The sequence below is a fragment of the Mus caroli genome, unplaced genomic scaffold (assembly GCF_978045245.1).
Source record: "Mus caroli unplaced genomic scaffold, Mus_caroli_1 scaffold_3, whole genome shotgun sequence".
Lineage (NCBI taxonomy): Eukaryota > Metazoa > Chordata > Mammalia > Rodentia > Muridae > Mus > Mus caroli.
This window is the reverse complement of record NW_028227258.1, coordinates 79,797,607-79,820,549: the sequence shown is the minus strand read 5'-3', so window position 1 is coordinate 79,820,549 and position 22,943 is coordinate 79,797,607. Positions and strand designations below refer to the sequence as shown.

Here is a 22,943-nt window from a genome sequence, read left to right as displayed (position 1 = left end):
TGCTTAGGGTTGGATGAGGAGGAGCCCCAAGGACTCTATAGAGAGGAATGATGGGGCTTATGGTCATTATCAGGGAAGCAGTATTTAGAAACAGGAAGAGCCAGGAATGGGGCGGACACAGAATAAGGGTGACCAGTTTGTATTGGTGGAACCTTTGATGTTCTGATATACAGAAAAGTGAAAGTAACTTGGGCAGGCAATTACCTGTTGGGTTGAACATTGGCCAGAGTTTATGAAGAGCTAAAGCAAACAGCGAGGCAGAGGCATAGTGGCACCATTTTGACATGGCTTTGGAATCCTCTAGCAACATTTCACGAGGCGTTCATAGTCACAAAGGAGGTGTGTGTTGGGTTAGCTCAGTTTTAAAGTTCTAGAAGAATAAATTGGTTAGAACATAAATGCATATGACTGGTAAATTTAGGTTAAAAGTATGTACATGGAAAAATCTCCCCATCAGTATTTGCTAGCTAAAAGTATGCCAGCAGCAGGTTGTTTACATTTTAGAAAGAACAGAACTCAATGCCTGTAAAAGTTTCCTTTGAAGTTCCTATCCTGCATCTGTGACGCTGGGGATTGCACTCAGTTTTCCTGAGTGCTAAGCACTGTGTGTGCTACCGTAAGCGCTGAGTGCTAAGCACCTGCTGTACCAATGTAATTGCTAAGGAAGCTTCCTGGATGGAAGAGCTCTCTAGTCAGCCCTGCCTTGCCTCCCTTCCTCCAGTGAGAGGCCTCCCATCCTCTGAAGGGCAGATCATTCTCTGCATGATTGTAACAACACTTACCTTCGCCTTGTCCAGTTAAGTATTTAGAATCTGGCTTCAGTAGAGCTTTCGTTTTATAGAAGGAAGAGTGTGTGATGGTTTATGTTTTTGAAAAAAAAATTTTTTAATGCTATATGAACTCATAAGGGCAAAATGGACTTTTTATAAAACTAAATTAGACTAATTAGCTAATTACAGGATGGCAACAATTCTTGGCTTTTGATCATGAAGTCTCAGCTATTTGTGCTGTATTGGAGCTGTGGAGACATGTGTGCTCCCTGGAGGCTCTGAGCACTGTGGGGGGGGGGGCAGCTGAAGCTGCGGTCAGGTTCATACACTCACCCGAAAGCATTTTCTTTTTCAGGGGAAACCAGCAGTGGTTTTGATGCAGATGGCCACTTTAAGCCTTCACCCCGGCCAAGGAGCATGTTAAAAAAGAGCAGCCACACTGAGGAGGGAGTCAGACCAGGAGTTGATAAAGAACATTCCATAAGCGAAGACTCTGCTCCCATACCTTCCCTTCCAAGGCAGAATGGCACAGAGTTGCAAACTGAGGAAAAAATATACTCGGAAAACCTTGATCTTGAGGTTGGCATAATGTGGAACTATTGAATTGTACTTCACTTTCAGACCTGTCCTGTGTGATGTGTGTGTGTGTGTGTGTGTGTGTGTCTGTGTCTGTGTCTGTGTCTGTGTTTTTCAGTTTCTTTTGCGATTGATAAAGAGATCTCACTTCTTTAGTATACTAGATCCTATTGAGCCTAAAATTCCCTTAACTGAAGATGTAGGTAGCATGGTTTTATATGCCACTAGAAAGCTGTAATATATCAGTTATAGTGAGCTGCATCTGATTTCAGAGAAAGTGAAATACTAAAATAATTTTCCCTTTCTGGGTATTTATAGTGTAGCCTATCTTAAATGATAATAATGATTATGTATTTGTCTTTGCTTATATAACTTTGGCTAAGGACATTTTAGTTCATTTCCTTCATTTGGCCGGACTGAGTCTCAGGGCACTGCTCTGTCTTCTCTGGGACCTGATCCATCCCCAGGTTCCTGTCACCAGGGAGATCACCTGTCAAAGCTAACTCAAGCTCATGTCTCAGCAAAGTCCATTTTCCTCCTGTATCTGCTCGGGCAGACCCAGGAAGGTGAGCTGCAAGCAGCCTGGCCAGGGTCCCATCTCTTTCCAGTCATCTGCAGTGTAGGTGTGAAAGGACACACTCAGAGAGGTAGTGTGGCTAGACCTCAGGACCTGAGCTCATGCATTGCCACCTCAAGTCAGACCCCGTCTCGTCTCCTTTAGAGCTGACAGTGACCTCTGGCTAGTTCTTAATTTTGTTCTGAAAAATCAAGAGAGGAGCCCAAACAGTGATTTTTATGTATTTAATACAGTTACCTGCTCTAGTGAATTTGGGATTGGATTCCTATAGATGCTGGAACAAAGTGCTGTAAGCCAGGAGACTGACAAGAGGAGGAATTTTGTTTTTGTAGTTCTGAAATCTAAGCGTCAGGCCATCCTCTCTAAGACCCTAGACAGGACCTCTCTTCTTGCATTGTGCACCTTCTGGTGGGGGCCAGCATCTGTTGGCCCTCCCTGGTCTAAAGAGGCATCATAACACACTGCTTCCATCACCAGGCCCCGTGCCTCTGTGTCCCTCTTTTTTTTCTAAAACAAGTACTATCAGAGTTAGGGCAGTATGCCTTCATCGTAACTACAATTACATTTGCAAACATGGTACTTACAGCAGAGGTCACCGCGCTCGTGCGCGCGCGTGCTCCTTTTTGTTTTGAACTAGCAGCACAGTAAGACAAGTCTCATAGGATTGTACCCAGCACCTCACCACTGCCTCAGCCCTGTGCTTCCCTCCAGGCTTTCCTCAGCTTTGTCATCACACTGTTAGTGTTTGAGGTTGGACTTCTTGGCTGTAAGTCACGGAATGTTTCCAGGCCCTGAGGCAGTCTTGAGGCCTCGTTCATGTAGTCTAACCCATAATGGTGAACTATTGTCCTGCTGGACACTATTTTTTAACAATTCATGTTCCCTACTGCTCACTGTACCTCTCCCTAGCTCTTCTCTGATACCTGAAGGTTACTCTCAGGGCATATCCCATGTGCCTAGACCAGGGCTTCTCTTTCCTGGGTGTGGAGCCTTTGTCTCCTCACGGCTTGGTTCCGTGTGTCCAGCAGTTCTCATGCCCCGTCATCTCTGTGTGGCTCTCACATAACGCCTCGCCTCCTCCTCTGCCCGATATCACAGCAGATACTGAAGAGGTGAAAGGGAGGGACACTGGCTTCCTCTCTGCATCCTCCTCTTGCCTTTCTTCAGAGTGTGTACCTGTGAGCGGGGTGGACGTTCCTGGCTTACACCATGATTGATCAAGGAGTTATCTGTCATTTTTGTGATTTGATTTGTTACTCTTTCGTTAAGCCTCTCATATTCGTGTGTGGATGGATAAGTATATTAAGGATAGTGCTATATGAGTTTTTTCTAAGATGTAATCAGGCTTGAATGTTAGTCAGATGGGATTATCTGCTACTGTGTTTGTGTGCCTGTGTCTTCTCTCTCTGTTAGGAGTTTGTTATAAAATGCACAGTTATGAAAGTTAAATTAGAAGGTTCATGGGTAAAATATTTGGGGCTGGAGTCTTCTTTGCAGAGACATCTGTAAAGACAAAGTTGATGAACTTTGGGTTTTGTTTGTTTGTTTGTTTTTTCTCTCCCTTATTTCTGTCCTGTTTGACATTGCATCTATTACTACTTTTGTTCATTGCCTCTGTGCGCCTGTGCATGCTTTGACTTGCCTGTGGTGGACAGAGGTCACATTTGTGACACTTACAATCTTCCGACCTTACGTGGGTGGGCATTGAACATAGGTGGTCAGGCTTGTGAAGGAAGCCCTTCATTTCCTGAGCCATCTTACTGGCCCCTGGTGTTTCCTTCCTGAGAGTTTGGCACGTGCAGGGCCTAAGAGAATGTCAGGTCCCCCGGAGCTGAGGTTACAGACAGTTGTGAGCTGCCTGCATGGGTTCTAGGAGCTGAGCTGGGGTCCTGGGGAAGAGTAGGAAGCACTCTTAACCCTTGAGCGAACTTTCTAGGACTAACAGCAGGATTAATGATTCTCTTGCCTCTGGGAGTCCTCAGGGCTAACCGTATATGGTAATACTTTTTCATAGGACTCGCTCTTACAAAGTCTGACCTCATCTTCCCTCAAAGAAAGCCCCGGAGGTTGCACATCACCGGGATCTCAGGCAAAGGTGCCCATGAAAGGTAGTCACACCTCTTACTATATCTTCTTTGTGACCTCTGTATTAATTACTTAGTGTCCTGTATTGTGAATATTTATGGGAAAAGTATGTTTGCTTTTCTGTGAGTTTTAATCCTGACTGTGCAATTGACTGGGAGACTTCAGAACACAGAAGTTAATTTCCCAGTGCCTTTGATTCCCCAATGTATTGTAGGTCCTGTCTCAAAAGACTCTTGTGAAAATTAAGTGTTAAAGTGTTTTTATGCCTCCAGCATACTCTCAAGGAGAACTGGGGAGATGACTTAAGGAGAACCTGAATTGTGTGTGTGTGTGTTGCTTTAACCATGCAGATAACACAACATAATACCTGGACATTTTATCCAGATGGAGACACATGGCAGAGTAGCAAGCCTCTCTGGGCCTGTGAACTATTCTTAGATGGCCGTGGTTGTGAGAATTTTACAAATTAGGGGTGCATAAGGAGCCCCGAGGACACTATGAGAATAGACACATATTAAATGTGACCTGTGCATTGTTAATGCCATTTCTTTCTTTAGTGTTGTTACATGTATAGCTCAGTGCAACTGAAAGCAAGGGTTGTGTAGAAAATGTAGTGTGTGGCTAGCATTCATTAAGTGGTTAGTTTCAGTCACCCTGGCACATACTTAGACACAGCTCAGAAGGGAGAATCTCAGTGGAGGAGATGCTTCCATCAGAGTGGCCTGTAGGCAAGCCTGTGGCTCATTTTCTTGATTAATTAATATGGTAGGAACCACCCCATTGTGGGTGATGTCACCCCTGGACTGGTGGTCCTGCGTTGTATAAAAAATAAGGTATGGGGTGCAAGCAAGGAATAGCATTCTCTTACATGGGCTCTGCTCTAGTGCCAGGCTTGAGCTTCTGTCCTGGCTTCTCCCAAGGGTGGACTGTGATCAGGCCATGTAAACCGAAGAAACTGTGTCCTTCCCAAGTTGTTTTGCCAAGTATTTTGTCACAACATCGGAGAGGCAAAAATAGATAGTTACTTACTATATAGTGTAATTTTTGTCATTTTACAGATTAAAAAAAAAAAAAAAAACTCAAGTGCAGAGATATTGAGACACATGCCTAAGGTCAGTGGTGGACTCATAGTTTGACTCTGACTCCTAAGTCCTTGTTCTTTTCACAGCTCCAAAGATTGTAGCAGTGAATCCAGTCATGGATGCTCTTCAGATTGGAACATAACAACTGTAAAGAGGAAATGATTGTTAAACTTAGTCATCCTCCCCACCCCCATCTCCAGTAGCCATAATGAAAGCAGCAGAATTAAGACTTTTCAGTGACTGCAAGTTAGGTCTTGGTGGAAATCAAAACTGCTATCATACAGGGACTGCTGGCTCCTTCTGTTGGATGTCTCAGAGTGTTATTGAGTCCCTATAAATAGGAACCATTCTGTGGAAGCCGGACTTTAGTCTTCCGATGTGGAGCTTGAGCCTGTACTGAGGAGGCCTGAGTGTGCAACAAGCCAGCCAGCCCTTGGTGCCTTCTTCATCTGAGGTGCATCTTGAAGGGGTAAAGATGACCTGCCCTTGACTAGATCTCTGAGATGAATTACATCAACCTGTGTGTCTTAGTTAGGATTTTATTGCACGTTAATACACTATGATCACAGCAGCTCTAACGAGGGAAAACATTTAATAATGGGCTAGTTTACAGTTTCAGAGGTTTAGTCATGTCATGGCGGAGAAGCAGGGGAGTGTGCAGGCAGATGTGGTGCTGGAGAAGGAGCTGAGAGTGCTGCATTTTCATTCGCAAGCAGCAGGAGGAGACTGTGTGCTACACATACGTTAGTTTGGGAGACCTCAGTGCCCACCTCCACAGTGCCACACACCCTCAAACAAGGCCACACCTCCTAATGGTGCCACTGGCTATGGGCCAAGCATCGAAACACATGAGTCTGTGGGAGTCACACCTATCCAAACCACCACTGTGCAGTTCCCCCAAACTCCCCAATCTGTGCAGTTCACCAGAGCCGCTACCACCAACAGTGTGTGGAGTTGTTTGCCTCCTGCCTTCCCAGCATGCTCTTTTAGCTTCAAATATATGAACTTTATGAGTGGATAGTGCAGTCTCAGGCACTTGACTTTCACATACGTGTTCTCCTTTACTTGGGAATAGTTATTCCATCTTAATCATGCGCATGATGTATTTTCTAAGTGTGAGACTTGTGAGATGTCTCACAAATAAGCATTTTTTTTTTGCATTCATAAATCGAGTGTGCTCAAATTTAATTAGATAGCTTTGTTTTGTAAGAAAAGAGAAATTATAGCCAGGCATCATGGCACATACCTACAATTCCAGCACTGGAGAGGTAAAAGAAGATGGGTCAGGGGTTCAAGGTCACTTTTAGCTTTATAACTCTTCTTTCCAAAAGAAGGGGTCAGTGGTTAAGAGCATATTGTATTGCTGCTATTCCAGAGCACCCAAGTCCATTCCCAGCACCCATGTCAGGCCCCTCACAGCTGCTGGAGATTGTGACTCATATGACCTCTGAGAAGGGCATCTGCATTCATAGTCACACACACACACACACAAGCACACATACATACATACGCCCATGAAGGGCATCTGCATTCATAGTCACACACACACACACACACAAGCACACATACATACGCCCATGCATGCATTCGCTTAAAAGTGAAACATTTTAGAAAGTATGACGACACTTCTTTGAAGGAGAGTAAATGAATCTGCCATGCACTGAGTGGAACGAGGAGGATCTAGCGCTGTGCTCTGCCTCCAAACAGATCATGACGGAGAACCTACCGAAATCTGGGATTCCTTGCTATCAAATGAAAATGAAGGAAGTTCAGTTTTGGTGAACTGTGTTACTCCTGAACTGGAGCAGCCCAAGGACGGTCAGGTGGCAGCTGACGACCTTGAGGAAGAAAGAGAGAAGGGTGGATTTACAGAAGATGACCTCACCACTGACCCACTGCTCTCCACATCCCCGAGTGTCATAACACCCACTGAGCCAGCAGAGCCGGCCAAGGTACGGTGGTAATGTGTACCATGGCAGGCAGCGTCACGCATGAAATAGAACCATCCAGTATCGTGTTTCCGTCTCTGCACCTCTGTGTCTTTTGATAGTGCTATTATATTTTCAAGTAGACATTACTCAAGTCAATGAACTTTCAAATTCAAGGAAAGTTTGCCCTTGGCCTGAGTGAAGTGGAGTGTTCACTGGAAACTGTCAGGCCTAGTAATATAATTTAAAAGATTGTAGAACCATATAGTATATGTGTCCTTAAGTATGTTTCCTTAGATCAGATCATATGCAATGCAGCTGTCTAGAATAGCTACCCAGTTGTTACACTGGTGAAATTTTAATTTCACTTCAAAACATAAGCAGTTTTAATGAGCAGTGTGATGACACTCTGGCTGCATAGTGAGTTCCAGGACAGGCCAGTGTCTCTCAGTGTCTGTCCCTTTGACAGTGGATGAACAGGGCCATCATCAGGACAGAAACATTATTATAGTGTTAGGAACAGATTTGTGGTTTTTATAATAACTATGATTCTCTATGATAGGATATGTCAGACTACTGTGCCTTTAAATTTTACAGTGTAGCCCTGTTAGTCTTTATTTCCTCTGAACTTTTAGTCTTAACCTATTACAGCGTCAGATTGCTAATGTCCATGCCTAGCCAGTACGAGTGGCTAAGAACTGGCTTATATCAAACCCACTGCTGCCTTACGTAATACAAATATAAACATAATGCAAAATCCAAAGTTTGATCAAACCATATCAGGGAGGCTCACGCAGGCACAGTGCAGAAGCACCCATGCACCACTGGTCTAGGGCTGCACTACATCGGCACTCTCACTGTTCTGCTAGGCCACCCCCACCTGTGTGGAACTGGGAACTGTATGTAACAAGCAAGAGTCTGTTGTGAAATATAGATGGCCAATTAGAACAGGGACAAGTCTAAGCTAAACTACGAAGTTTACACACCACAGTAAGGTCATAGTCTTATGAGGCACTGTTTTATTCTTACGTTTTGCTGAGTGATCCTTCCCACTCTGAACCCAGCAGTCCCCCTGGTACAGTTTATTTGCTGTTTCTGGGCACGAGAATGATGTCCATGCTCCTTAGCGCCATCTGATGAGCTCACAAATCCTTCTTTGAATGCATGTTCCCCTCTCCGTCTCCCTAAGCTTCAGCATCCTCTTTCTGTGTGATTGCTCACTACAGCAAAGCACGCATGCCTTTCTTCTTCTCTGTAGACCTTCCCATTGTCCTCCACTTTCCCCTCAGCCCCCGTCATGCTTCCAGGACCCTCCTCTGGTCAGCTTCACCAGAGAAGCCCTTCATCCCCACTCTGGTCACTCACTGTCGCCAGTGCTGTCTGTGTCGTGAGCCACAATACTTCTGTGATGGTGCCATCCATGCCTCTGATGCATAGGAGCCTTGAGACCATCCTGCATACAGACCCACCCCAGTGCCTAACATGCCTGACAGACTCAGTAGCAGAGGTTCTCAACCTGTTGGTCTCAATCCCTTTGGGGTCAACCAACCTTTTCACAGGGGTCTCCTCAGACCATCTGCATGTTAGATATTTACACTACAATTCACGACAGTAGCAAAACTACAGTTTGCAAATAGCAATGAGAATAATTTTATGGTGGGGGTCACAACAGCCTGAGGAACTGTGTTAAGGAATCGCAGCTGAGGAAGGTTGAGGGCCACTGCTCTAGATGCAGCTCGTTGCTGCTATTCTCAGTTTTGCTTCCCAGCCTGGCATCCTCATGGTGAGTGATAATGTTTCTGTGTTTTCCATCCAGAAAGCAAATGAAGACAGAAACACGAAGAATAAAAAGACAACGAATAACAGAGTGTCCAGTGCCTCTGGCAGGTAAAAGTCTGCATGGGATCTAATCGAGCAAAACTCACCGTAATCTAGAATCCAGGCACAACTTCCACTTGCTGCTGTGGATTTTCCTGGTCGTTTCCACTGTCTGCCGGGATGGATACTTGATGGCAAAACTCTGTGTTGCTTTTATTCTTTCGTAGAAAAACCATCATTGTAGGCAGTCTTCTTATGGCTTTTCTTCTCCAGCTGTGTTTTTTCCCTAATCTCACGCACCGCTCCTTGTCTAAAGCTCCTGTATTTTGATAAGCAGGCTATATAAATGGCCATAAGCTGAAGGTCGGCACCTATTTTTTTTTCCTATTAAGTGTTTTTGTTTGTTTGTTTTTCAAACATGGGAAAAAATTGAACAGTTTTCACAGGCTAAATGAGTTTATTAAAATGATAAGCATTTGAAGTTAAGCATGCTGGCACGTGATCCAGCACTTGGTAGGCTGAAGCAGGAGGGTTGTTGTGGGTTAGGGGCAGATGAGGGGTGTGCAGATGAGTGACTAGTCCTGCCATGCAGTAAACCTTATTCACCAAGAGAGAAGGTAGGCTAGATTTTCCCATAAATATCCTAAATACAGGGTCTCATGCTTCCAGAGTTATAGCTAGAGCATAACTCTGTAACAACTCAAGTAACAGAATAATACAATAACATATTCAAAGAGTGATTAAAACCTACTTGGTTGCCGGGCGTGGTGGCGCACGCCTTTAATCCCAGCACTCGGGAGGCAGAGGCAGGCGGATTTCTGAGTTCGAGGCCAGCCTGGTCTACAAAGTGAGTGCCAGGACAGCCAGGGCTACACAGAGAAACCTTGTCTCGAAAAACCAAAAAAAAAAAAAAAACCTACTTGGTTGATATTTTTCATATAATTTGAGATGTGATCATGTTTCTTTAAGAGGCTGTATAAGTATCCAAGAAGAGAACTATAGTTCAAAGTTATAAAGCTTAAATTATATTGAATGGAATTAATCAAACATGACTTCTTTTGACCTGATTATTTTCAAAGCAATTATATAATTTATTACATCCAGTCATAATTTTGTTTCATTTTGTTTGAGACGGGTTCCCACACTTAGCCCAGGGTAGCCTGGAACCCACTGTGTATATCTGGCTGATTTTGAACTCTTGTTAATCCTCCTGTCTCAGCCTCCTGAGTAGGGCAGATAGGTGTGAGGTGTCACACCTGGCTTTAGAATATAGTTTTAAATAACTGGCGAGTACAATTCTAACACATGCTCTTGGTGTGTTTGGAACTTCCCAGGCTGATGACCTCTGAGTTTTTAAAGAGATCCGGTCCCACAAAAAGAAGTCCATCTGCAGCTACCTCCTCACACTATTTAGGGAGTTTGAAAGTCTTGGACCAGAAGCAACCACGGAAGCAGAGCCTAGAGCCAGACAAGGCTGATCACATAAGGGCAGCTGTTTATCAGGTAAAAGGGGAAATATTTCCTAAATGAGAACCAACGATTTCCACAGCGCCTGCGCAACAAAAAAGGCGACTGTCCAAAATGGTGGCTGGACACTCACTGTCATTGGACACTCACTGTCAGTCATTGGACACTCACTGTCAGTTACTGGGCACTCACTGTCACTAGACACTCACTGTCAGTCACTGGACAGTCGCTGTCACTGGGCACTCACTGTCAGTCATTGGACACTCACTGTCAGTCACTGGGCACTCACTGCCACTGAGCATTCACTGTCACTGGGCACTCACTGTCACTGGGCACTCACTGTCACTGGACACTAACTGTCACTGGTCACTCACTGTCACTGGGCACTCACTGTCACTGGGCACTCACTGTCACTGGACACTCACTGTCACTGGTCACTCACTGTCACTGGGCACTCACTGTCACTAGACACTCACTGTCAGTCACTGGACAGTCACTGTCACTGGGCACTCACTGTCAGTCATTGGACACTCACTGTCAGTCACTGGGCACTCACTGTCACTGGGCACTCACTGTCACTGGGCACTCACTGTCACTGGACAGTCACTGTCACTGGACACTCACTGTCACTGGACACTCACTGTCACTGGGCACTCACAGTCACTGGACACTCACTGTCACTGGACACTCACTGTCACTGGACACTCATTGTCACTGAACACGCACTCACTGGACACTCACTGTCACTGGGCACTCACTGTCACTAGACACTCACTGTCACTGGACACTCACTCACTGGACACTCACTGTCACTGGGCACTCACTGTCACTGGGCACTCACTATCACTGGACACTCACTATCATTGGGCACTCACTGTCACTGGACACTCACTGTCACTGGACACTCACTGTCATTGGGCTCACTGTCACTAGACACTCACTGTCACTGGACACTCACTGTCACTGGACACTCACTGTCATTGGGCTCACTGTCACTAGACACTCACTGTCACTAGACACTCACTGTCACTAGACAGTCACTGTCACTGGACACTCACTATCACTGGGAGAGAGGTTTTTTCCTTACAAGTATGTGGGAAATCCTGAGAGTTTTTCTCAAGTATTTGTTGCCATATTTTGCTTAAAATATAAAAATAGTGTTTTTAAGGAAAGAGAAGATATTGTTGTATATAGAGATACGGCTGAATCCAGTCTGTTGTAAAATCTACATGCCTTTTATTTTGTTCTTATGAATGTTTATGTGGGTCATGATCAACAATTTTTTTAAAGTTTTTCTTTCCTGAGACTTTGTTAAGTTTCACAGACCAATTTTCCTAATTTTTTCACAACTTCAAGAAAAATTATTTTTGTTTTGTTACACAGAATATAATCTATTACAGAAAATTTTACTCTTGGATTTCAGTGTAAAATATTGATATACTTAACCATTATAGGAAATCATTTCAGTCTTGCAATAAAGAAAGATGATAAACATATGGTTTTCCTTTCTTTTCTTTTTTTGTTTTGTTTTATTTATTTATTTTATTATTATTATTAATTTTTTTTGCTTTGTTTTGTTTTTGAGACAGGGTTTCTCTGTGTAGCCCTGGCTGTCCTGGAACTCACTTTGTAGACCAGGCTGGCCTCGAACTCAGAAATCCACCTGCCTCTGCCTCCCAAGTGCTGGGATTAAAGGTGTGCGCCACCACTGCCCAGCTAACATATGATTTTTCTTAAACAGCAATATTCATCTTCATGTTTTACAGTATTATTGGAAAGAGAATACTACTTTAGATAAAACATATTAATTTCGTGGTGGTTTCTTTCAACAAATATTTTAGAAGATAAAAATTCTAGGTCATTTGGACACCTTATAGTGTCATATAACCTTTTTTTCTTTAATTTCATAGGAGTGGTTAGAAAAGAAAAATGTGTATTTACATGAAATGCACAGAATAAAAAGAATTGAAAGCGAAAACTTGAGGATCCAAAATGAACAGGTATCACAAAGACAGAATCATAAAAGATAGAATTTTACATCGGCAAAATGTCTCTGAATATTTAATGTTAGCGAATGAACTATTTCTAAGTGGTAAAATGGACATATTGAAGAACTGATTTCATCTTTTTAGTTTGGGTTCAATTTCACTTTTACATTAAAACACATACATTGTAAGCTTTATGCGCATAAGCTAGAAGCAGCAGGGCTGACTGTGAACTTAGGATTTGTGTGACCAACAGATTCAGTTACAGAAATTGACTTTGATCAGAGTTTAGCCAAGAACTTAGATGCTACACACTGGCTTTCAGTTTTCCTGTTCTGTTTTTCCAATTCCTGTTATGACCTCTGATCTGCATTCCCCTCTTTTGGGAGACTTTTGTCCTGTCCCCACTGTGATTCCGCTCTGTTCCTCTCACCTGAGAGCCCCCATCTTCTTCTCTCCCACTTCACTGTACTGATCCACACTAAAGTAGGTGCACAGGGACATGTTCCTCCACTGAGCAGCATGGGGCCAGGCAGTTCTTTGTGCAGCAGCCTCCAGGGGCTGCGCCTCTGAGTGCTGAGTGTGCCCTTGGGTTCTTTTGCTGCTGAATTATGTCACCTTTGTGATGCGATCTAGGTCTTCTAAGGTTAAACCGTATTTGAGGCCTTAATGAGGCTTAGAGAGTAGTAAATTCATTATGTTTGTTTCACAGCAGCTCTGGTACAGCCCCTACATGTTTTACAGTGCTATTCCCTTATTTAACATTTGGTATATGTTCACGTTATAGGACAGTTCTGCCTAGTACCAAAACAGGGATCAAGTCAAGCATCACACCCAGTATGCCTTGGGCAACTTACCGTAATTTATAATCTCTTAACTTTCATGATATTGTTACTAAACATTTTATAGGACCAGTTAGCCTGGCGTAGTTTATTTTGAAAACATTTATTAGCATCTTCCCAAGGTCAATAGACGCTTCGTTCTCATGAATTCTAAGTAGGTCAACATGATAAGTGCTTTGACATTGTAAAAAGCAGGGAATAATTGGAGGAACAATTTTTGTAGATCAGCTTGTCCAAATTATTCTGACTAAGTTAACTGCATTGTCGCTTCCTTGTATGATAACTGTTGGGACATTTAAAGGCAAATACATACTTCTACATTTATGTCTAGGCTTCGACTCCTGTGTAGACACATCACTGTATGCTTTTTTTGTTTTTTGGTTTTTTGTTTTTAATCAACATAGAAAAAAGCTGCTAAGAGAGAGGAAGCATTGGCGTCCTTTGAGGCCTGGAAGGCCATGAAAGAAAAGGAAGCAAAGAGAATAGCTGCAAAAAAGAGGCTGGAGGAAAAGAACAAGAAGAAAACAGAAGAAGAAAATGCTGTGAGGAAAGGCGAGGCCCTGCAAGTGAGTGCCCCGGGGGGGCCGACTGTGCTCTCGGTGCCCTTCAGTGCTGGGCTTGAATGCAGGATTTCTTGTACTTAGGCTGACCTCAGAAAAAGCCATGGCAAGTAAGAGAGTCACTCTGAACTTTTTTAGGCATTTGAAAAATGGAAAGAGAAAAAGCTAGAATACCTCAAAGAGAAGACCAGGAGGGAGAAAGAATATGAAAGAGCAAAGAAACAGAAAGAAGAGGAAGCGGTTGCTGAGAAAAAGAAAGACAGTGTAACTGCTTTTGAAAAATGGTAATTCCCCCCACGATGCGCAGTTCGGTAGGTTCATGTTAATGCTTGAGGCTTCCCTAAGGAGTTAATTACTGCTTACAGGTCTCCTCAGGCCTCTCAACCTCATGGCTTTCAAAGCTACAGGAGGCCATCGCAGGCATATACTCTTCTTTAACCTCCCTGTGTTTCATGTTCTCCTCCACAGGAGTGAGAGAAAGGAAGCTCTCCTCAAGCAAAAGGAGAAGGAGAAAATAAATGAGAGAAGAAAGGAAGAGCTGAAGAGAGCGGAGAAGAAAGACAAAGACAAGCAAGCCATCAGTGAATACGAAAAGTGGCTGGTAGGTGTCCCGTGCAGATGAACTTGACCCTTTAACTTTAACTTTAACTGATTTTTATTCCTTCTCTGCTTCTCATTCCCAGTCCTCTTCCACCTGGAGTGCACCTTGTTGTGCTCAGCCTTTCCTCCCCTGAGATTAGATTCCCCCGTGGCCTCTCATGTCTGTCCTTGGTTCTGAGCTTGATGGCAAACATCTGAGCTTGTACCCGTTGTGATGCTCTAGGCCTGCATCCCTGCCTCAGTCCCTTCCCATCATGCCTATTCTTGCTTCTGTGCCTCATGCCTCTGACCTCATAGAAAGCAGACAAACGCATGGAAGGGAGAGTCTTGTAGATGTGGTCAGCCATTGCGTGCAATAGCACTGAAGTTAATGGTGGTGAGGAACCTTGTCTATGTTTCATACTCTTTTGATCTCACTGATGATCTAGGGAAGGGGGTTTCATGTAGGCATTGTTTAAAGAAAGGGATCAACTGTGAGGTTGGAAGGTACAATATCCAGCTGCCCTACATGTGTGAGTAATAAATATTTGGTTTTAATTTACATATATTAACAAGTTACATTTAGTTTCTTTATTTTAAAACAAAGACTCATTTTCTTAATTTTAAGTAAATAATACCCATGAATATTATCCTTTGGGCAAGTAGATGGCATTCCTATGACTAGATCACATAAATTTTTTCCATAATCCATCTAACAGGGCTTTGGTTTTTTTCTCTTCATAGCTGACTTTACTGAATTCAGCCCCATCTGCTCTCTAACAGCATCAGGTTAGGGTTTGTTTTGTTTTGTTTTGACTTGCATATCCCAGACTGAGCTTGAGCATGCTTGTTTTCAGTTATAAATATGTATTAGGAATGTATATTCTATAAATTGTCGCATTATAGACACACACAATTTTTCTATTGGAATTGCCTTTTTCTTACTGATTCTAGCAGCCTCTGTAGTAGGGAAATATACTCAGAGTCTCTGACAGAAGCTGCAGGTTTTCCACCCACTCTCCTCTTGCTTTCTCAGCTTGGCTCATCAGTGTCTGAGGCCATGCCCATTCCAGTGTTATTTTGGATTTGTCAGTCTTCTCTTTTGACCTTTGATTCTCAAACCTAGGTGAAAAGAGCTTCCCGTAGTTTGCAGTTCCCCAGTCTCTCTCATTCTTTTGTAGCTCTGATCTATCTTCCTGGTTCCCCTGCCTGCCCTCAAGTTTTTTTCATGCATGACAGGAAATTTGATTCCAACTTCATTTTCCCAGGACATGTGTTTTACTGATCGACGCATCTTCTCCTGGTGGTGCAAGAGCTCAGCGTCTCTCCCTGCCTTGGGGGCTCTGTTTCTTGACCTTGTGCTCCATTGGCCGGTCTCAGTAGATGTGTAACTTTTCTAGTGCTAGCCGTTCCGTTGCTGGGCTTCATGTATCGTGCATCTGGGTGATACAACCCCACGTCACAGTGTTTCTTCCGGGGAGTGTTTCTTTTTCATACTCGTTTTAGGATTAGCACCCCGTACAGCTCACAAGACCAACTTTATTCCTTAAAAGCAGAAGACATGATAAAGCATTTAGGAGTAAAATGGATAATCATGCATGACCAACCCAGGCCAAGTCTTCAGGAGACGCAGCCCAAAGCTCTCAGATAGAAACCTTAAGACTAGTGATGGGAAGGTGTCCATTCTCTCTAAGTCAGCAGTCTTGACTGGAAAGCAGGCATCATCTGCCAGTGTGTGGGGACTCTTGTACTGCTTCATGACAATTCCACGCAGGGAAATAATAAATTAGATGGTCAGTATTAGCTAGTAGGCCCCATCTTTAAAAATAAAACATGAAAAAATATGATGTTTGAATGAAGTGGTTGGTATTTTGTGATCTTTTAAAGCTAATGCTTGACTCGTTTGTTTTTTGTTTTTTAAATATTAGACTACTTCCCATGTCAGATAATCTGTGTTACTGATGATATCACTTGGGTAATTAAATTTCAAAGTTTGAAGTTTCCATTTTATTTCCAAATATCCTTGAAACTGGAGTAATATTTCGATTCCTGAGCACACTTGACTTTTGAACCATTATTAGATTGCAGGATTGACACGTTCCTGTTCTCATCATTACTTGGGAAAACAAAACATCCTCAAAGCCTTAAGAGCTACTCACATATCGCACCACGCAGTGAAACTTCACCCAGGAATGCACTCCAGAGCATGAACGCACAGCACACTGCTGACCCACTCTCCAGCTTATCCATTTGTTTTAAAACTTTATGCTGGCAGAGGAAACTGTAAAGAGAAGGAAAGAACCCAGACTCGCACAACTAATAGGAAACCTCTCCAAATTCTTTTACCTACTCTAACATTGTTGTATCCCATTACCCGATAGTGAGGGTAAGAATTACCTATTTCTACTCCTGGATTGTCAGCATCCTACTTGTTAGGTCAAACTTGTTTGAGGTTTCCTCTTGGAAGATAGATTGGAGAAAAAGAAGCACAGCTGCATCAGGTGATATAATGACAGCCTTTTCTTTGGAAGGTTCTGAACGGTTCCTCTTTGCTTCAGTAGGAATATCAAGCATGCAGACATCCTCAGGAGCAAGGCTGTGAATGTTGAGACCTCGCCTCACTTTTCTTGACTGACAGATCTTGACTTCCGATGGAGCTCTTACCCTGCCACATTGTTCTCATGATACATCTCCATCTTCGTCTGTACTGATGGGAGATGCAGACAGCCAGCATCCACTCTAGTGTCTTCCCCAAGCCGTCAGCCTGCAGAGGCAGGGCTGCCTAAGGGCCTCATGGGAACCACTGCTTTTCTGAGTCATAGAAGGAAGCCAGAAAGAAAGAATTGAATGTTTGGTCTTAGCTGAGAATCAGAAACAGAGAGGAGATCTAACTTTTAGGATGGAAGAGCAAGAGTTGTTCAAACACCAAGTAAAATGCGTCTAGATGAATGTGTAGATTTTGCATTAACGCCTAGATAGAGTTTTCTTCAAAATAAGTATAAATGAGAAGGGACTCAAATTTACCTGCTATCATAATGTGGAAACATGAAAGATAGCACTTCAGTGATAAGAGGAAATGCCACTACTAAAAGTGCCTTCTAGTCTCCTGTTGTCATTGCTCCGTGCCTGCATCTGCTAACCTAGGCCTAGTCCTGAAAGCTTCTAGCCTCCATACTGTCTTACCTAGGCCTATAATGGTTTCAGCCTCTGACACTTACAACTGATAAGCTCACCCTTTCTCATTCTTTCTGAGCTCTGGCTGGCTGGTTCAACTTAGCTGTTCTGTCTCAAACTCCTCTCCAAGCTGCCTGGTTGTACTTACCTTCTCCTGAATTGCCCTGCTTGGCCTTAAACCAACTCTGGCAATCTGTTCTAATCTTCTGGCTCCTTCTTATCCTCTGGCTCATTCTGTCTTCACCTGGGTCTAGGTTATTCTCTCCTGCAACCTGTCTATGAACAACTGTTCCAGTAAAACTGTCTCCTTTCCTCTCTCCTCTCTCTACACTGCTTTCTTAAATAGCCTCTCTTTTTCCTCTCTCTTCTCATGTGAATTAGGCATATCCTATACTGTCGTATCTTTCTCTGATTTATTAATTTGAGTGGCACTCAATTAGATATCAGTTTCAAACATGGGTGCATTTTTCTATAAACTAACTTCACCTTCATTGTTTGGAATTAAAGGTGTGTACTCTCAGGGCTTTTTCTATTCCAGCCGAGGGACAAAACATGTGTGCTAAGGGCTGAGCCACACCTCCACTAGAAACAGTTTGTTTTTTTTTTTTTCAGTAAATAATACAATCTCGGGTTTCACAATGCGATCAAATATTCTACAACAGCCACTAACCTTCTTTTTCAACCAATAAAATAGAAATATTCTACCTCTCCCTCTGCGAAGCTGCAGTCTCTCTCTCTCTCTAAATAACCTTCCTCATGTGTCCTGGAACTTAATCAGAAATAAAGAAGAAATAATGAAGTCTCTACTCAGCAGCTCCTGCCAGCTCTGGTTCCTCGTATTCTGCTTGTCTTTACTTTTCTAACGCTCTAGAAAGCTGGTGGACACTTCTGGGATTCCTCACACTGCCCAGCCCCTTCCTCCCTTGTTTTGTCTCTGTCACCAGCAAAACCAAAACCAAAGTAGAAAAGTTCTTGGATCAGCCAAGCCACCAAGTGCTGTAACACTTGGTTCACTTCCCCTGTGATGGTAGCATGCTCACATAAACATACACACACACACACACACACATGTGCTCCTCCCTCAGTGTCCTCCCAATACTCTCTGGCATATGTCCTTACAGTCCTTTGCCACCTGAACTCTGGATAGTACCATGACTCACTGTTACTTATGTCCCATTATTCCCATGTGGCATGACTCTCCTGTCCCCCATGCCTTGGTCCCAGTGGCGTCCTTTTTGTTTCCTCTGACATCACCAGCTTTTTCCCAGATTTTCTGACCTATGACCCTTGACACCTCTCTGCTTGCAACCTCTTCCCCCAGTGAGTCCCCACATGCTGTGGCCTTCCAACGTATGTCAGCTCAGACGGGTGCGCCTGTACTTTAATCCACGTTTCTGAGGACACACATTGCTCCTCTGTCCTCTGTTTCATAAAAACTGACACAATTTTGGATTATATGTTATCAATTTACTTGGTTCTCACCAGTCCGTTTTGAAACGTTTCTGAGCAACAGAAAGCCTGTGTGTCTCTGTGTTTGCATTGCTAAGCACCCTGAGCATGGCCCCAAGTGTAAGGTGACCGCTTGACATTTGAATGAAGGAACAAACATCCAGGTGTCACAGTGCCAGAAGAGTAGAAGCTCCACCGAGACCTCGGAGCCTATCACACACGAGGACATGATATGTGAGGAGTGGCGCACATTAGTGGTGGCAGGAGACTTGCTGTTGGTTAATGCCTTTGAGATTTAGACTTCCAGGCTTTGTTTTACAGCAGGAAAAAAAAATGTCGAAAGGATTAGTGCAGTTCATAGAAAATTCCAAGCTATTGCCAAAACCAAAATAAAATGAAACTCAGTGTCTCCCGGGTCTGACACACTTTCTAAACCTTTAATTGCTCAGGGTCATCAAGGAATAAAGCCATGCTATCAAATTGAAAAGCATCAAGGTATCCTAATCTAAGATTCAGTGTGGATGCTGTCAGGCAGGTCAGTGCCCACAGCTGCTTAAGAGAATAAAAGGTTGATCAGTGAAACTAAACATAGGTAAACAGCGGAAAGGTTGGGGAAGGGAAATGTTCTGTGGGACCTGAGGGAGCTGACACAGGGCCTCAGAGCTGGTCCTGCTCAGTGGCTGCTCACGTGTTCTTAATATGCTCCACCGCTTTCTGAGGCTGACTTCTTTCTTAATAACATTCTGTAAAACCTAACACTCAAAATAACAAACAGAACTCACAAGGACAGTATTAATAACATCTGAAAGTACCCAAACTACTAAAAATTAAAAGCACTGGTGTCTATGCAGTTAGATAAATCAAATAGTTGAACAAAGACTCACAGCAAGGGCAAGAAATTGTAATGTGCACAGGCTCAATAAAATTCGAGACTAGATCTTTCGGCATCTGAGATGTCCTGCGCTGCCGTCAGGCAGGCACAGTCAGACATGGCTCTTTCCGGTCTCCTTCCGGAAGTGTGTTACCCAAAGGTCACCACTAACTTCAAAGTCACGATGTTTGTTATAAACCTGCACACTCACAGGTTTTCTGTTTTGGTTTGTGAGGCATAGTCTTGCTGTGTAAACAGAGCTGGCCTCCAACTTAACGAGACTCCTCTCTCAGATTCCCAAGAGCTGGGATTGTGTATGTATCCCCATGCTGAAAACTTTACTTCTTGTCACTGCTAAAATCCTTCTTCTCCTATCCTCCCCTTCTCTATTTCCTATGACTACCACCACCACCACCACCACCACCACCATCATCATCTACTTGAGGCAAGGTCTCTCTCTATAGCTCAGGCTGTCTAAAACTCAATATGTAGCCCATGCTAGCCTCAAATTCATTAGCAATCTTGCCTGAGGCTCCTGAATATTAGGTTTGTAGTTGTAAGCTTCCATGACTAGTTGGACAGAATTTTTATTGTGCCATCAACATTTTGAATGTAGGGTAAAGCCAGGCATGTGATGCTGGTTCACTCCTTTAACCCCAGCAGTTGGGAAGCGGGAAGCTGGAGGGTTAGAAGTCCAGGGTCCTCCTTGACTGTGTAGTGATTTGGTGCTAGACCATGCTTGATGAGAGTCTCTCTCAAAAAACAAACAAGATGATGTGACATTCATATGGATTCATAGTAAATCTGTACATAATCATGCAAATCAGCAATATTCCCTAGCTGCTTGTTTATCACTAACTAAACAACTAATTGTATATGGAGATCTTAAAATGAATTATTTTCTTCTAATAATCCGATTTAATAGCAAGTTCACATAGTATATATAACCTTAGAGTTTTCTGTCATTCCCCCCCACCCCGCTCCCCCCTTTTAGGAAAAGAAAGAAAGGCAAGAAAGAATTGAACGGAAACAGAAGAAGCGCCACTCCTTCCTTGAGAGCGAGACACACCCACCATGGAGTCCTCCGAGCAGAACTGCGCCCTCAAAAGTATTTTGACGTTTCTGGTTCTTGATATTTTTTTTTTTCAGTTCATCAACTGTACTCATGGATTTAAAACCAGTCATCTCATTATTTGTGGTTAGAAGACTCTATGTCACTTCCCTGCAGGAGCTTCTGTGGAGCATGAAAGAGATGCTTTGCAGTTGAATCAGTGGAAACATTTTCTGAAGTGTCCTCATCAGTTTGCTGGGACAATCCAGACGCATGAAGCTTTATCATGTCCTGAACGGTCTGGTGTGGGGTGATTCGTGGTCACTGTCACTGAGTTCAGAGTCTTTTTAAAGCATGTTTGATCCCACTAATGAAAGAATGCCGGCTAGATACCACAATCGTAGAGATGACTCAGTCTGTGGAAGTCTGTGCTTCTAGAGTGTAGTTTGGGCATTGAAGGTCCCTGGAGACTATGGGCATGTTATCTCTTTTAACTCCAGTTCTTCAGGTCAGAGAAGTATCTTTGCTGTGCAAGTTATCGACTCAGTCAGTTGAGGCCACAGAACTCTAGTCAGTCACTTTAGTGAAGAACTTTGCCATAGGGTTTAATCTTGGTGTGGTTTGCCTACTTGAGGCTTGCCTGACAATCATAGCCACCTCTATAATGGGCTCACTTCTGGAATATTCTTTCTAAAGCCCATCTCAATATCTTTATTATTTGATTGACACCAAAAAAAAGTATCAGTTTGATGGTAGTGGTTTCTTGTAGAGTAGTTGTGAAAACTTCAAGGTGACTATCAAAGTTTTTCTAGACTAAAGTTATAAAGGTAATGAAAATAACTCCCATTTTCTGAACTAATTAAGAGGGTTTCAACCTGCATATGGAAGTGGTTGAATGAGAAAGTAAATTTGTAAAAATATTCGATTGTTTATTTATTTTTTATTTATTTATTTATTTGACCTTTACTTCTCCCTGTATCAACTGGTCCTATACTTGACTGGTCATCTCTTAAAACAGACAAATTGTTGGGATGCTGCCGTAGGCAATCATGCAATGCAGAGACAATCGATGGAAAACATAGTTGCTATGGTTCTCTTAGCTCTTATGTCGTCTCTGCTGGACCTTTATAGATGTGATTTGTCAACTTTGTTGGAACTGTTCAGGGTGGGTATTATTAGCTTTATTGTGCAGATAAAAAGACTGAGACTTAGGAAGTCCAAACTAACTTGCCATACAGCTAACATGTGAGTCGTGGGGAACAGAACTCCACATCTCCCTTGAAGCCCATGTGACCTCAGAGACTGTGACCTTACAAATGCTTGTCACTCCCAAGGGTGTAAAGTCAGGCAATGTTGGTGAGGCATGCCCATTTTCTTACATCTGTAAAATGAAATGAGGATTCATGGGATTTAAGATATTCATCACATATCTAATAAATACCAACAAAGCCAGCAGCTTGTGTTAAGACCCACTAAGCAGTATTGAATCATGGGATGTGCACAAAACAGGATGTCATGAACTGCTTCACAGCATCACGGAGCAGATGGACTCACATACAGGACATCTACAGATGAGCATACTGCCAGAAGTGGTCACTGAAAGCGTATCAGCAGTATGCTGTCTGTCTGTCTGGGATTCAAGACTCACATTTGTGAGGTTTCCTACAACTGCAAACAATCAAGCCTGCAAGAATAGAGTGATAAGGGCATCGTGAAGTAAATTGGAAGTGATAAAAAAATGTTTGCACATTGTAAGGAACTCAAAGGAAGATCAGACAAAGGTCTAGCTGCTTCTAGGGATCAGAAACCACCAGGTGTGCACTTCCACTCCCGGACAACTTTCTACAGTGTTGTGTTTGTTACCGCTGTTAGCTCCTAACTAAATCATGTCGAATGGCCGATTTAAGTCATCTAAAGTATTTGGGACATAAGGACTTAGTGAACATTCATTGTTATCATTTATGTACTACATCTCCCCACCACAGACGTGTGGGACAAGCAGAACAGTAGTCATTTGGCCTACATTTGTAGCATACAGAAAAGCTCAGTCTGCTGGTCCATCTCTGATGTACCCGGCACCGGCAAGCACTGCCTGGGACAGGACCCTCTGAGAAGACAGCTCAATACTA

General features: G+C 43.2%; 1 protein-coding gene across 5 annotated transcripts in view; it reads left to right on the top strand.

Moving 5' to 3' along the window:
* Positions 1–22,273, top strand: part of Map9 (microtubule associated protein 9) — a 34,623-nt gene extending 12,350 nt beyond the window's left edge. Inside the window, exons 5-14 of one of the 5 annotated variants that reach the window (XM_021158535.2) lie at positions 1,126–1,349; positions 3,938–4,031; positions 6,798–7,042; positions 8,835–8,905; positions 10,171–10,339; positions 12,214–12,303; positions 13,535–13,696; positions 13,829–13,974; positions 14,159–14,291; positions 20,758–22,273. In XM_021158535.2, coding sequence (XP_021014194.1) covers positions 1,126–1,349; positions 3,938–4,031; positions 6,798–7,042; positions 8,835–8,905; positions 10,171–10,339; positions 12,214–12,303; positions 13,535–13,696; positions 13,829–13,974; positions 14,159–14,291; positions 20,758–20,880 — 1,457 coding nt within the window. In that variant the 3' untranslated portion in view covers positions 20,881–22,273. Of the gene's footprint in view, positions 1–1,125; positions 1,350–3,937; positions 4,032–6,797; positions 7,043–8,834; positions 8,906–10,170; positions 10,340–12,213; positions 12,304–13,534; positions 13,697–13,828; positions 13,975–14,158; positions 14,292–15,537; positions 15,845–16,350; positions 16,782–16,827; positions 17,997–20,757 lie in introns of those variants that run through there. The other 4 variants (XM_085835812.1, XM_085835809.1, XM_085835808.1 and 1 more) reach the window with 4 other exon arrangements.
* The last annotated feature ends 670 nt before the right edge of the window (positions 22,274–22,943 follow it).